This window comes from Chiloscyllium plagiosum, unplaced genomic scaffold (assembly GCF_037043375.1).
Source record: "Chiloscyllium plagiosum isolate Xiang-an unplaced genomic scaffold, Cpla_swu_hap1 HiC_scaffold_5, whole genome shotgun sequence".
Lineage (NCBI taxonomy): Eukaryota > Metazoa > Chordata > Chondrichthyes > Orectolobiformes > Hemiscylliidae > Chiloscyllium > Chiloscyllium plagiosum.
In genome coordinates this window covers 109,886,722-109,902,907 of record NW_028270143.1, presented here as the reverse complement: position 1 = coordinate 109,902,907, position 16,186 = coordinate 109,886,722, and the positions used below count along the sequence as shown (strand labels likewise).

The 16,186-nt window shown below is 41.2% G+C and overlaps 1 protein-coding gene across 1 annotated transcript in view; it reads left to right on the top strand.

The window, feature by feature from the left end:
- Positions 1 to 1,532: 1,532 nt before the first annotated feature.
- The window catches only part of rnf32 (ring finger protein 32), a 59,285-nt gene continuing 44,631 nt past the window's right edge, over positions 1,533 to 16,186 (top strand). Inside the window, exons 1-3 of the mRNA XM_043690713.2 lie at positions 1,533 to 1,898; positions 12,225 to 12,368; positions 13,780 to 14,050. Coding sequence (XP_043546648.2) covers positions 12,288 to 12,368; positions 13,780 to 14,050 — 352 coding nt within the window. The 5' untranslated portion in view covers positions 1,533 to 1,898; positions 12,225 to 12,287. The remainder of the gene's footprint in view (positions 1,899 to 12,224; positions 12,369 to 13,779; positions 14,051 to 16,186) is intronic.

Sequence of the window (16,186 nt, the reverse complement as noted above, 5' to 3'; positions counted from 1 at the left end):
TCTCAGAGAGGGGTGAAAGTAATACCTGGAATTTCAGCGCACTGGTCATAATGCAGCACTTTCGGAATAGTATGCCTCATTTGCAAGTTTAATTTTTTTTTCCTTTTTGACTGGAAACATTTTTTGTTTCTCTCTCCACAGATTCTACCTGACCTGCTGAGTTTCGCCAGCACTTTCGGTATTTTTCAATTTCAGATTTCCAGCATCCATAATATTTACTTTTATTTACAACCACAGAAATTGCTGGAAAAAGTCAGCAGGTCTGGTAGTATCTGTGGAGAGAAATCAGAATTAATGCTTCAGGTCCAGTGACCATTCTTCAGACTTGATGGTTGGTTTTTCTGCACAAGGAGTAAAGTGTAAACAATAGATGGAGTTACAGTCTAAGGAGGAATAAAAACAGTTGAACAGACAAAGGAGTAAGATACCTGTTACCCTAGAGAATGAATGGCTGCTAATGGGGATTATTAGTGACTAACAATGGATTGTGTGTAATAGCAGTCTAGATTAGAGTGGTGCTGGAAAAGCACAGCAGGTCAGGCAGCATCCGAGGAGCAGGAAAATCAACGTTTCGGGCAAAAGCCCTTCATCAACAAGGCCTGGTGTGTGTGAGTAGGGAAAATGTGGGAAGCTGCTCAAGCCCTAAAATTGTTGAACTCAATATTGAGTCCAGAAGACTCTAGAGTTCCCAAGCGGAAAGTGGAGTTCTGTTCTTCCAGTTTGTGCTGAGCTTTGCAGGAGCATTGCAGCAAGCCTGAGACAAGACGTTGGCCTGGGAACATGCTGGTGTTTTGAAGTGACCGGCATTGGGAACCTTAGGGTCTTTTCTGTGTTCAGAACATAGGTGTTCTGCGAAGTGGTCGCCCAGTCTATGCTTTGTTTTTGCAATGTAGAGGAGGCCACATTGTAAGCAGCAATGCTCTCATGGTTATCACATAGTCTGCTCTGACACACAATCCGTTGTTAGTTACTAATAGTCCCCAGTCATTCCTTTATCTACTGCTTTGTGAACTGTTTTTCTTTCTCTTTGACCTCTACTTCCAACTATCTTTACTCCTTACCCTTTATCCCACCCTATCTTCTGCATAAAGAAACACTTTTTTCTTGGATCACTGGACCTAAAACGTCAACTGATTTCTATCCACAGATGCTGCCAAACTTGCTGAGTTTTTCCAGGAATTTCTACTTATGTTTCTGATTTCCAGCATCCACACAGTTCGTCGGGGTTTTTTTTTCTTGCTGTTTATTTAGTTTGTTTTAGTTGATCTGATTTGAATGAGAAATTTGCGTGCACTATTGGAGATCTCCAGATTGGAGAAACTTCCTCTGGACTACTGAGAAGTTTCTAATTTCGCCAGGCTGGTCTCAAACTCAATTTGGCAAGAAAGGCTGAGCTGAAAAGTCTCTGACTCATTTAAAATTAAAACAAAAGAAAACCGAATACACACAGCTACCAGGGGAATCGCTGCAGTGGCAGCAGTTACTTAGCAACGGGATTCTGGAACTTGAAGTCATAATTCAATCTCTCTCTCTAAAGGACAGTCAAAAAAACGATAAATTTATTTCATTTACCTGAACTGCCGAACACAGTATCGAGGGGACAGCAGGTTCCTGTAAAACTGGTTTAAAAAATACTTCTGAATTGATAAAAGAAGTGGGAAGCAAAAAAACAAATTTACAAAATTCCAAGATATCAAAGTACATGTTTAAACTGTTTTAAAATAACTTGAGTTTTTTTTTTGTTTGATTGATTGAGTGTTGGAGCTGGACCAAGATCTCGGTTGCTAAGGAACTACAGACGCTTCCTTCTCGAGTGTGTGAATCGCGGGCAGTATTTGCCTTGGTTTTAATTTTAAACCCACGTTACAGGCCTGGCTGCTCCAGTTAGCGGAATGAAGGTGAGTATCTCTGAGAACCTATTTAATGGTGTGTGTTTTATGGAGATAAAGCGGTGGAGACTCACTGCCGAGGTTGTTGTTGTGGTCTGGTCTGGGCTGGCCGCCCCTACAAAGTGGACCTCCTTCAAGACTAGCCCCGCAGATACCAAGGCGCCCAGCACCAACCACTCTAACCCCGGTACTTATACTCTAGCCTCAACACCAACACCTTAACCCCATAAGTAACACCTCAGTTATCGTTACCTGATTCCCAACACAGTCAAATCCCAAAAGTAACAACACATACCAACACTAATACTCTCAGAGGAAAATCCTAACTTCAGCACCAACACTGTAACTTCTAAACATTAACACCCGAATACTTTGCCCAAAAGTAACACTGGGAGGGGGGGGGGGGGGCGTGGTTGGGGGAGGAGCAGGGGAAGGCAATAAGCTTAGTGGTTTTAGTACTAGACTACAAATCCAGAGATGCAGGTAATGTTCTGGGTCCTGATTTTTGAATCCTATCATGGAAAAGTCTGGAATTAAGTGTCTAATGATAACCATGAAACCTGTTGTGGCTTGTCAGGAAAAAAAACCCTATCTAAAATCTTTTTAGGAAAGGAAATCTGCCATCTGTATCTGGTCTGGCGATATTGTGGACTCTTAACTGCTCCTGGGCAACTAGGGTTGGGCAATTAATGCTGACCTAGACAATGGCACTCACATTGAATTGAATTGAATTTATTGTCACATGTACCGAGGCATAGTTAAAAACTTTGTCTTCCGAGCAATACAGGCAGATGAAAAGAACACTAGCGCACTAAGTCTAATCGAGCACTCTAACTCCAACATTAAATGGTGTCTTCGTTAACAAAGAAAGCCACTGCTTACATGCAATAGTGCTGCATACTTTGGCATACCTGTGGGGCACAGTTACAGCCTTGCATTGCTTTCCATATAATGGGAAAGGATGAATTATCTGATTTTGTTGGTATTGTCCTGTTCTTTTAACATGCTTATTGTCCTTTGCTGCATCAATTCTTTGCTGTTTGAAACAATGCCATGACTTGAGATTGCTCCCCAGGTAGTTATTTTTTAATTGTACATTTTTCTCAAGTGTGAGTCTTGCTTCATTTCTTGAAATTTGCCACAAAAAGTTATTGAATCTTAATCTGAGCCTACCTTGTAGATGGTGTCCAATTTTAACTTATGAATATTAGAGGTTTTATTATCAGTTATATATGCTATATGCTCACTCAATTTGAGATGTGATTTGATGATGAATGCTTAATTTCCAGACATCTCTATTATTTGGGTGCTTTCTCCTGACATTTAGTGCCGAAGCTGTCTCAAGTACAACTTATGTGGAACCTGTCCAACTGCTTAATATGGCTGGACAAGGTGGTCCATGTCCAATGGCATATAGAAGCATGGGTGTTATAACATCTTTGTACAAAGCAAGTTTTATTGTAGCTTTGGATAAAATTTTATAGGGGTTGTGCAATGTGGGCTATGTTGAGAACTGTGGCAGAATCGGAGTAGAAATACAGCAAGGCCAATCTCAACATTAGGAGCCTTTCGCTCTACCTCTTATGCTTTTGATACACTTGGGAATTTCTTGTGAAGCTCCAGCAATTTGCTAATTATGGGGGATTATTGCTGGTTAAATACATTATTAATGGCCCAACTGGCTGCCTTGACCCGGATGGTGTGAAGCATCACAAAGCTAGTTCCTTTTTTTTCTAAAAGCTGTTCCTTGACTCAAGGATACTCTGTCCTTTATTTTCAGAGGGGCAATAAACCAGGTCGGGTTCCAATCAGTCTGGTTTGGTACAGAGATGAAAAGAATTTTGAGAGGCCTTTTGGTTATATGTAAACAGATGAGACTTTAGGCCAAACTTGTTTTAGAAGTGACCTGTATAACGAAAGGGGAGTTACCAGCTCTCTAGCTGAGCCTTTTTGTTCAGTCCTGAACTAGTGAGCAGTTCAACAGTGAGCTGTGTGGAAACTCTCTTTCTGTTCTTCAACTTCAACCTGTAAGCATATGTTCCATTTATACTGGATTTTAAAGGGAATGTCCTTATTGGGACTGTTGTGCATATTCAGAACAGCATAATTAAGTCTAGTTTGGATGGACTGAGTTCTGCAAGGGTTCTTTATTCTGTTCTTTGTGTTTCATTGTGGAATTTTGTGAATACATTTTTTGTCTTTTTTAAACCTGGTAGTCAACCTTGCTAACATTATCTGGGTAATTTTCACTGTACACTTACCGAAACAAATTGCAAAGTTATGGTCTGGGCTGCCTGCTTAAGAATGTTTTGAATGAACTGGCCTAGTCCATAACAACTGTTCTCGGAGCTGCGTTCATTCAGGCAAGTGGAGAATATTCCATAATACAGGGCAACTTATCAGGAACTGTGCAAGGCAGCTCATGACTGACAGTGCTTGTCCAGGTACACAACAGGCCTTGAAAGGTAGCACAGGTAGAATTCTGGGATATTGGCTGATTGGTGAATTGTTCTAGGAATATTGTGCTGTAAGATCAAAACGGAATCAAACACGAGGGATGTTATTGGGTGGGGTAAGTAATTAATAAAGTGGGTTTGGTAAGCTACTTGAGATATCTCACTAGACCTTGTGATGCAATCCCTCCAAAAATCAGGATGAGCTTGAAGTTAGCTGAGATAATGTAAGATTCAACTCTGTATTTCCTCCACAGACTCTTGTGTAAATAGGCAAATGCTGATCTTACTCTGAATCACAGGGGCACTGACAGACTCCTGCTTCTCACCAGTTGTTACATCAGAGGGGTCAGTATATTCACCACGACCAGCAACTCAGGTTCTCATGCCCCATTGTGAAATGGATACAAATTTGCAGGTCTATCCAAATTTGGCTAAGATTTTCACAAGGTCTCTCCACTTTCTGTGTTAAAGGCCTTCATCAAGTCAACAGAGACTCCGTAGACTCATGTCTGTCGTTCTCAGCAATTCTTTTGTATTGGCTGAAGGGTGAAGATCATATCATTAATGTTTCTGCATTCCTGAATCCTCTTTGACTTCTTAGCTGTAATGTTATGTGGTTCAAACCTCCAGGACATTTGTCAGAAACTTAGCTGCAGTCGCAAGAAGTGAGATTCCTCTCCCTCACAGATTTTCCTGTGTTTGAGTGAACACCTCTGGCATACTTGAACTTCTAAATAATATTTTGCTCATCTCACATTCTGTGATAAAATTGAATGCGTTTTGTAATGCTGAGGTCCCCTAAATTGGCTCATTCCTCCTGGAAATCATATCTGAACCTGAAGCTTTCCCAGAGGGTCAGAGTCTAATGGCTTTATCAACCTCAACAACAATGGGTGTGCTATCCAGGCTTTCAGAGTTATTTGGATGGACAGTTAAGCATCCCACACAACATTACACTGACTCATCTCCTCGGAGTTACCATTGGCCAGATACTGATCTATGGTCAGTCATATAAATAGTGGCTACATGAGCAGGTCAGAGCCAAGGAATCCTGCAGAAATTACTCATCTCCCAACTCCAAAAGCCTGTCCACCATCTACAAGACACAACTCTGATGGAATACCACCCCCTCTCCGCAACTTGCTTGAAAAGATGCAGCTTCAAAATACTCAAGAAACTTGACTCCATCCAGGACAAAGCAGGCCATTTGATTGACCACATTCACAAACCTTCACTCTCTTTACCACCAACGCTCAGTAGCAGCAATGTGTACCATCTACAAGGATACTGCAGAAATTCACCAAGGCTGCTTAGGCAGCACCTTCTAAACACTTGCCCACTTCCATCTAGAAAAACAAGGACAGCAGATACACGGGACTATCATCACTTGCAAGATCCCTCCCAAGTTGCACACCATCCTAACTTGGAAATATTTTGTGTTCCTTCAGTAACACTGCGTCAAATTTCTGGAACACTACCCCTACTCCCAACTGCATTGTGGGTATACATACAGTACATTGGCTGCAACGGTTCAAGAAGGCAACTCACCACCACCTTGTCAAAGGCAACTAGGTGTGGGCAAGAAATACTAACCCAGCCAGTGATTCTCACATCCCACAAAGAAATGACTTTTTAAAAAGCCTAACATGAACTCTTAGCAAAAATGGAATTAATGGGTATCAGGGGCAAACTCTTCACTGGTTGGAGTCGTACCTGACACATGGAAAGATGGTCGTGGTTGTTGGAGGTTAATCATCTCAGCTCCCTGACATCTCTGCAAATGTTCATCAGGATTGTGTCTTAGGTCCAACCATCTTCAGCTGTTTCATTAATGACCTTCCCTCCATCATAAGGTCAAAAGTCATTGATGATTGCACGATGTTCAGCACCATTCACAACTCCTCAAATAATGAAGCAGTCCATGTTCAAACGCAAGAAGATCTGGACAATATCCAGGCTTCAGCCAACAGGTAGCAAGTAGCATCTGTGCCATCACCATTAAGAGACAATCTAACCACTGTCCTTTGACATTCAATGGTGTTACCATCACTGAATTCCCCTACTATCAATATCCTGGGGTTCACCATTGATCAGAAAATCAACTGGACTCACCACATAAACACAGCAACTACAAGAGCAGGTCAGAGGCCAGGAATAGTGCAACACGTAACTCATCTCCTGACTCCCCAAAACCTATACATCATCTACAAGACACATGCCAGGGATGTGATATAATACTGTCCACTTGTCTGGATGAGTGAAACTCCAAACACACTTAAGAAGCTTGACACCATCCAGGACAAAGCAACCTGTTTGATTGGCATCATATCCACAAGCATCCCCTGCCTCCACCACCTGTACTCAGTAGCAGCTGCGTATACCATCTACAAGATGCACAGCAGAAATTCACCAAAGATCCTCAGAAAGCACCTTCCAAACCCAGAGCCACTTCTATCTAGAAGGACAAGGGCAGCATCTACATGGGAACACCACCACCACCTTCAAGTTCCCCTCCAAGTCACTCACCATTGTGACTTGAAAATATATTGCAATTTCTTCACTGTTGCTGGGTCAAAATCCTGGAAATGGCATTGGGGGTTAACCCACAGCAGATGGACTGTAGCAGTTCAAGAAGGCAGCTCACTACCACCTTCTCAAGGGCAAATGGGGACAGGCAATAAATGCCAATGACACTCACATCCCACAGATAAATAAAAAAAACTAATGAAGCATTAGTAAAAACTGAAAGAACTGTGGATGCTGTAAATCGGAAACAAAAATAGAGATTGCTGGAAAAACTCAGTAGATCTGGCAGCTTCTGTGCAGAGAAATCAGAATTAACATTTCAGGTCCGGTGACCCTTCCTCAGAACTGATGTTAGCTTGGAAAATATTATGCAGAATCGAGGGTGGGGCAAGGGGACAGGAGTAAACGATGGGTAGGGAACAGAGTCCAAAGAGAGAGAAGATCAAATACCTGGTCAAACAGCAGGACTGACAGTGAAATTAATGCCAGTGGACAAGAAAACGATTTGGAACAGAAATCCTATCCGAGTGAGGAGCAGTCAAGGTGGGCCTGCCTAGAAGAGGCAGTGAGTTCAATACTAAATAAAACCTGAAAGAACTGTGGATGCTGTAAATCATGTTGTAAATTGTAATATCAGTGCTGGGGTTAGGATAGTACAGAGGAGCCCCAATTATCCAAACGACCCAGGTGGGGAGTATTTCATTCAGTTAATCGAATTCCAGATAATCGAATGCTGGATAACATAGTTTAGCCAAACATCGGGACCTTGCAATCTTGTCAGATAATCCAAAATTTGGATAATCGAATGCCGGATAATCAAGGTTCCTCTGTGCATTTTGAGCACTTAGGGAGTGCATCATCATCCACACATTAACACCGCAACAATATCATACCAAACCTAGCACAGACACTCCAACAGTAACACCATAATCCCAATATTTTAACCCAGTTCAGACACGCTAACACCAACCTGAATAGCCTGTACTAACACCCTAAACATTCTCCCACCCAACTAACTATACCCCCACAGCAGCGGCAAATTTAATTCCACTCTGTGTGTGTCTGTAATTTCTTTTGGCTAGATTAGGCAAACAAGAATTTAACTTCCCAGAAGGACATTTGTGAACCACATGGATTTTTACAACAGTTCAAATATTACATGGCTGCCATTACTAATAGAGTCATAGAGTCATAGACATGTACAGCACGGAACAGACCCTTTGGTCCAAACTGTCCATAGTTACCAGATATCCCAACCTATTCTAGTCCCACCTGCCAGCCCCGGCCCATATCCCTCCAAACCCTTCCTATTCATATACCCATCCAGATGCCGTTTAAATGTTTTAATTGTACTAGCCTCCACCACTTCCTCTGGCAGCTCATTCCATACACTTACCACCCTCTGTGTGAAAAAATTGCCCCTTAGGTCTTTTTTATATCTTTTCCCTCTCACTCTAATTCAATGCCCTCTAGTTTTGGACTCCCCCACCCCAGGGAAAAGACTTGGTCTATTTACCCAGTCAGATTGATTTATTAACTGAATTTAAACTCCGTGGTAGGAGTTGTTTAGGTTTCAGGCTTATAAATTCATTGGCATAACCATTATAATTACCATTTCTAATGAGAATATATATTAAACAGTGTCTCAGTAGGTAGGGGAAGCTGCCTTGGAAAATTCTGTCCTCATACCCAGTCAGAAAAAAACATCAGGGAATTACTATTCCTTTTTCATCTTCGAATACTTTTGACAGACTAAAGCATGACGCATGTTGTACTTTTTATACATATGCATATATGTGTCTACAAGCTGCTAACTTGGAGTAACTTTTTTTTAAATAGAAAAATAAAATGGATTAGAAACCCATTGGAATGCAAAAAGGATGTGTTTTATTTTTAAAGAGTGAGACAAGATTGCTTCCAGCCCAAAACATGACTCACACCAAAGAGACAGGGCGACTCACTTAGACGGTCTGGAGGTTGTCCTCATTATTTGATCACATAAAACTGGCTTGTGGAACTGTGACTTATAACAATCCCTTCTCAATTACATGTTGTAGCTTTCAGTGTGCAAGATGTTCACAGGAGTTATCTTGAGATCCTAACATGACAGGCCTGGCTTTCTGCCTTTTTGGTCCAGTTGCAATATTGAAAAGAAAGAACTTTCATTTATATATTTCCTGTTATGACCTCAGAAGGTCCCAAAGAGATTTACACCCAACAAAGTACTTTTGAAGTATAAACATTATTGTAATGACAGCAAGGATCCAATTAATTCTGGGAATTAGCAGATAATCTACTTTATTCCTGTTGTTTGAGGGAGAGCTGTTGGCCTGAACATCAGGGATACCTCCTTTGCTGTTCTTCCAAATGGTGTCACAGGATCCTTTAGAAGAGAGAAGATGGGACCTCAGCTTAACACTTCATTTGAAAAGTAGCACTTCCCGCTGTGTTGTACTAACTTATACTGCACTGAGCTGTGCATAGTGCCAAGAGTAGACCTATTCTCAGGAGTAGATCTTTAGCTCACATCTTTCTGGCAGAGACAAAAGCATTGCCACCAAACATCTAATTACCAAGCATTTTTTTTAAAGTTAGGAGAACCTAAAAAAGGTTTAGGATTTGAATTTAAGTAAGAAATAAGAAAGACAAGAAAAATCTAAAGTCACCATAAGCCCAACTAGACTGTTGAGCTGCTTTCTCCTTCCAGGCAGAGACAACTGGTGGTGGCTTAACCTGAGGGTTGCTACAAGTCAGGTTGAGGGGAGATACTGAAAAGGAGAGCACTTTGTGGTAACCACAGTCAGTGCAGGAACTTAACCTGCACTGTTCATTGCATATCAGCTGTCCAGCCAACTGAGCTAACTGACTCAAGAAAGAAAAGACCCAAACATAACACTAATAAATGAAGGAGCCCTAATTGTGATAGGTTGAACTGAAGTTTACTGAAAGAGATTACATTTTATGAACAAATCTGTTGTACCAAAAACAAGCTGATCTCTGACCATTTAAATCCTTGTGGTCTCTGAAAGGTTGAACACTGGATGTATCCAAGTTTGGTCTCTCTCCAACCAATTCTCAGGCAGCATGTTCTGGATCCTAACCATTTTCTGCATAAAAAGTATCTCCTTGTGTCAATATTCTATATTTTGGCAATTAGCAAAATCACTGTCTCCCTAAATATATTGTCTAGACCCCCGATTACTTTGAATTAAATTGAATTGAATTGAATGTCATGTGTACCAAGGCACAGTGAAAAGCTTTGTGTTGCGAGCAATATAGGCAGATCACATAGTTAAGTAGCATAGATACGTAAATAGACAGCAGCAAAAACAAAAACACAGGTACTGGTGAATATTAAGAGTCTGTGAGCCCATTCAGCATTCTAACAACAGTAGGGTAGAAACTGTTATGAAACCGGCTGGTGTGTGTGTTCAGGCTTCTGTACCTTCTCCCTGATGGTAGAGGTTGTAGAAAAACATTGACAGGGTGGAATGGATCTTTGAGAATGCTGGCAGCCTTTCCTTGACAATGGGCCTGGTAGATGGATTCTATAAATGGGAGGTTGGCCTTTGTGATTGTCCAGGCCGAGTTCACCACTCTCTGTAACCATCTCCGATCTTGAATGGTACAGTTGCCATATCAGGTGGTGATACATCTAGACAGAATGCTCTCGATGGCGCACCTATAGAAGTTGGCAAGGGTATTTGCTGTCATGCCAAATTTCCTCAGCTATCTGAGGAAGAAGAGAAATCTCCTCTGACCATTCCCTTCTCCAAGGAGAGCTGACCCAGCTTCTCCAATCTATTCATCCAACTGAAATTCCTCATTCTTGGAACCATTCTTGTGAATCTTGCTTGTATTATCTCCAAAGCATCCTTGCTAAAGGCATGGCATCCAGAATTGGACACTACATTCCAATTCAGGCTGAAGTGTCTTACATAACTTTATAACTTGTCGCTTTTGAACTCTGTGTCCCTATTTATAAAACCCACCTTCTCTCATTTTATTAACTGGCTTGTAAAACTATCTTGCCAACCTTAGCAATTTTTAGATAAATACCCCCAAGTCCCTCTGCTCTTCCACCCCCTTTAGAGTTGTAACACTATTTTGTATTGCCTCTCCTTGCTCTTCCTACATAAGATACTCACTTCAAGCTTGTCTATCCATTCCATCAGCCTCCTATGTGACATAGGTCTCATTGGATCGCTTTTGGAGGACTGTGTTTACAGTTTTCGTCTTTTTGATTAAGGAAGAATGTGCTTGCATTGAAAGCTGTTTAGTGAAGAATCAATGCACGAATTCTTGGGATGAAAGGATTGGCGTTTACAAGAATGAGATGAGCTCAGAAACATACACAGTTTTGAGGGGGCTTGACAGGGTAACAGCTGAGAAGGTGATTGTTCACATGGGTGAATCTAGAGCAGGTTTAAAGTAAGGGATCTTCCATTTATGGGAGAGATGAGGAGGAATTTCTCATAGAGAATCATTAGCCTTTGGAATTCTTTTGCCTAGAGAACCGTAGAGGCCACCTTATTGAATGTAATCAACTGATTCGCTTTGGGAAGGAAATCAGTCACCCTTACCCAGTGAGGTGGATATGTAACAACAATGAGATTGGCTCTGAAATGCCCTTTGTCAAATTTTTGATTGACGAAGGAGTTATGCATTTTAAGGATAGGCAGAAAAGTGTACAAGACCAAAGTTGGACTGGGCATGATCTTAGTGAATGGCAAACCAAGTTTATTCCAGCTTCTATTTCTTATGCTCCTAAGTATCCTTTTGAAGTTTTAGACTGTTCTCCTCAGGGTTAGCTACGTTTCTAAGTTTTGTGGCATCTACAAGTTTTGCAATTGTGTCTTGTACAGCCTAAATTGAATCAAAAATATATATCAAAAAAAGTATTTGTCCTCAGAGTGATCTCTGGGAACCCTCACTACAAGCCTTTCTGTGGTTCAGTATTTATGTCGCACTACTAATGTGGTAAAGCAATCCAAGCTGTTTCATAGGAAAAGATGGGCAGTAAGTGGCCAGATCAGAAAATGAATTAGAGGCAGTTAAAGAAAAAGCAGATGCGGGTATCAGTAAAAGATACCATGAAGATACCATTGTTGTAAAAGCTCAACTGATTCGCTTTGGGAAGGAAATCAGTCACCCTTACCCAGTGAGCTGGATATGTAACAACAATGAGATTGGCTCTGAAATGCCCTCTGAAATGGTCTGTCAAGTCAAGAGAACTAAGGATGGACAATCAATGTTGGCCTTTCCTGTGATGCTATATGACAAGAATTAATTTAGGAAAAGTGACTTGAGTTTATAAAATAAATAAACATCTTCAATTTTTGTTTCATTTTAGATGAACTGTTCGAAACACAAATTCCTTGAAATTAATGGCTGAACTCACAGTTCTCTTTCCAATATGGATTTAAATGCTTTATTTTCCAAATCACTGACTACACCATTGGTGCCAGGTACAAGTACCAAAACATGGAAAAACAAGGTGTGTTTTGTAACTCTGGCTCTGGGTGTTCATGTAGAATAAACACGTTATTACCATGCTCCTGCTCTCCATGCGACATTACAAAGGCCAAAGCCTGTGTAAGACCAATTGTCCAAGCACATGGTTTCTTTTGTTAATTGTGGTTTACTTCACTTCGAATAAAATTATATAAGGGGATTACACTTCAGGAGCTGGACATCTTTCAGAAGGCACTGATGGTGTCAGGTTTCCTGACAGTTATTAGAGCTGCACCCATCCAAGCAAGTGGGGAACCATTCTGTTACACTCCTGACTTGTGCCTTGTAGGTGGTGGACAGACTTTGGGGAGTCAGGAGGTGAGTTATTCGCTGCAATATTTCAACATCAGTCTTGAACAACACAAGATCAAACTAACATTTTATGAGGCTTTTAACATTTCAGGAGGTTTTGAATTAAATGGTCAATTAAGCATAATCCTTCAGAAATTAGAAATGCTTTGATTACAAATGTTTCAACCATTGTAGGTTATATTATAGAATCTCTACAGTGCAGGGAGGGACCATTCGGCCCATTTAGTCTACACTGACCTTCCAAAGAGCATCCCACCCAGACTCACATAGCTGGCCATCTAACCTGCACATCCCTGAACACTATGGGCAATTTTTAAGCAAGGCCAATCCAACTAACCTGCACACCTTTGGACTGTCGGAGGAAACCATAGCACCCAGAGGAAATCCACACCAATACAGGAAAAACATGAAAACTCCACACAGTCACCCAAGGGGCAGAATTGAACCCAGGTCCCTGGTGCTGTGAAGCTGCAGTGCTAACCCTAATGTTGCTCTACCGTATTAAAGCTGGGTTCTAACATTGTCATATTCTCTAAATAAATTACTTCTCAATCTTCTGGTTCCCCATTTTGAATTTTATTGCTGTTTGGTCTCCAGAAAGCTCAACAAAATAGGGAAAAGTATGAATATGAGCAAATATGTAAATGTCTTAAAGTAATATAATCTGCTTGTGCTTTATTTATGAGGTTGGTGATTGCCTTGGCTCAGGATGAATGTAAAGCAGGCAAACAGTAGAGAGCTGGAGTCCTCAATCGGAAGCTGATTTAGGAAGCAAAGTGTTTATGTGATGTAATTTAACACATAAACACTTTCACTTCTCAATCAGCTCCCCTATCCATCAAGGCAGTTTGGCTTTCTGGAGTTTAGCAGGGACAGGCACAATCCTTATTTTAATGAGTTCTCTTAAAATGAACAATAAAATTTGAAAGTGGGGAGGAAGAAGAGAGAGCCATGCACATTAATAGTATACCCCAAAATAAGTGGATAACAATTTGTTGGACATGAGTTACACACTTAAGAGGGCTTCTCAAATAAAAAATAATTAGTTGTTCTTGCATTCTCATTTCCATTGTACCCTCTAGCATATTTCCACAAAACCAGACACCACAGTGCTCGTTGCTGTAGCTTTGCAAGATCACATTATTAGGAATCTGCGGCTCCAAAACCTTTCATTGTCTGAGGGTTTTAAAACAAAGCCACAGACTAAAATGGGTTGCTCCAGGCCCATAGACAGAAGCACTGTGAAGCCTGTAGTGGATACAGGAATAAAAAGGAAAGAAGGAAGAAAGAAAAGGAAAGAAGATGAGGAAAAAGAGTATGTTTTGGATCCAAAACCTTCGGGCCTTACTTTAGGTAAATCTATTTAACTTTCCATCTTGAAATTTTTGTTGTTTTGTGGTTGCAAATTGCTCGTGCTGCAGTTTTGAAATTATGGCTTTGTGACTTATGAGAAAAGAGTAAGAATTGTAGATGAGATGGATATTCATTACAAATCTGTTGGCTTTTTGTTTTATGTCATTCTTTTATATAACACAAATAAACCAGGAAGATAAGACAATGATTTTAGAAGGGAGAAATTGTTTGGCAGCCATTTTAAGAGTTGGATCTGCCATTGCCTGCCATTGTGAAGAAAATTCGGTAGCTTCTACCAGGATAAATTGATGAACTAGCTTTAACGTAGTGATGCTTTTGCTAACCTTTTTTTGTTCGTCTGTGGTGCAGTAAGGAAATAAAATGCTGAACAAAGTCAGCCTTTTCATGTGTTGTTTGAAAAATAACACCTGCAAATAGGTGAAAAAAATACTTACCTATAAGAAAACTCCCACTGAACGCCCCTATACATTCCGCCCTTACCATGGCTTAAAGTTCAGCACCACACATGAATGAATGAACAAATCAATGAATGAATGAATTTTTTTGTCATGCATATTTTACAGTGAGAAAAATAGTAAAACACAGTGAAAAGCTTTTCCATTGTCGCCATGATCTGACACCATTTTGAATCATTTAAGAAGGAAATATAGAAAGATAAAGCTTAAAGAGAGTCCATCAGTCCTGACCCAGTTCATCATCAATGACATCTACAGTGGACCTAAACAACATTGAAGTCGCCACTCTCCAGGCTGCAATCTTTCACCACTAAGCCTACTCTCCTCCTCCACCACCTGCACCAGACTCACCTACATCAGAGTCGCATCTCTCATCACTGGGCTCACCTTGTCAATATTTTTAGAGTTGGACACATTTGCAAATACTCATAGGTTTCACCGGTTCATTGAGTTCTTTAGATCACTCCTTTCTTTCACTTCTTTCGGTTAGAGGGGAAGCTGCTTTGGTCTTTGCCATGTCCCAACGTACCTTTAGGTCGGCTGGAGAGTGGAGTTTGGAGGGGTAGATTTCTTGGAATGTTTTCAGGAGATCTTTTTAAATGAATATGTCGATGGTCCAACAAGGACAGTGTAGTGCAGGCCTAATTCTGGGGAGCAAAGCTGGATAGGTGTTTGAGGTGGCAGTGGGAGACCATTTTGCTGATATTGACCACAACACCATATGTCTTAAGTTTGTTATTAGAAAGGGGAAAAGAGAGTCTGCAGAAAAGGATTTTGGATTGGGGGAAGGCAGATTTTATTAAAATAGGGCAGGATCTGGCCAAAGTAGATTGGGAACAGTTACTTCTGGATGAATCCATAATAGAACATTGGAGGGACGAGGGGGGAGCAAAATGGAATTGGCGAGAGTACAGGCCCACCATATTTCCTTTAAGATGAAATGTCGCAACAACAAGCCGAGAGAACCCTGGATGTTTCGGAATATTCAGGACTAGATAAAGTTATAGAGTCATAGAGATGTACAGCATGGAAACACACCCTTCAGTCCAACTCATTCATGCCAACCAGATATCCCAACCCAATCTAGTCCCACCTGCCAGCACCCAGCCCATATCCCTCCAAACCCTTCCTAATCATATACCCATCCTGATTTCTTTTAAATGTTGCAATTGTACTAGCCTCCATCACTTCCTCTGGTAGCCTATTCCACACACGCACCACCCTCTGCGTGAAAAAGTTGCCCCTTCGGTCACTTTTATATCTTTCCCCTCTCACCCTAAACTTATGCCCTCTAGTTCTGGACTCCCTCACCTCAGGGAAAAGATCTTGTCTATTTACTCCATCCCTACACCTCATGATGTAATAAACCTCTATAAGATCACCCCTCAGCCTCCAATGCTCCAGGGAAAACAGCCCTAGCCCTATTCAACCTCTCCGTATAGCTCAAATCCTCCAACCCTGGCAACATCCTTGTAAAGAGTGTGGTGCTGGGAAAGCACAGCAGGTCAGACAGCATCCGTGGAACAGGAAAATTGACATTTCGGGTAAAAGCCCTTCATCCTAATGTCGATTTTCCTGTTCCACGGATGCTGCCTGACCTGCTGTGCTTTTCCAGCACCACACTCTTGACTCTGATCTCCAGCATCTGCAGTACTCACTT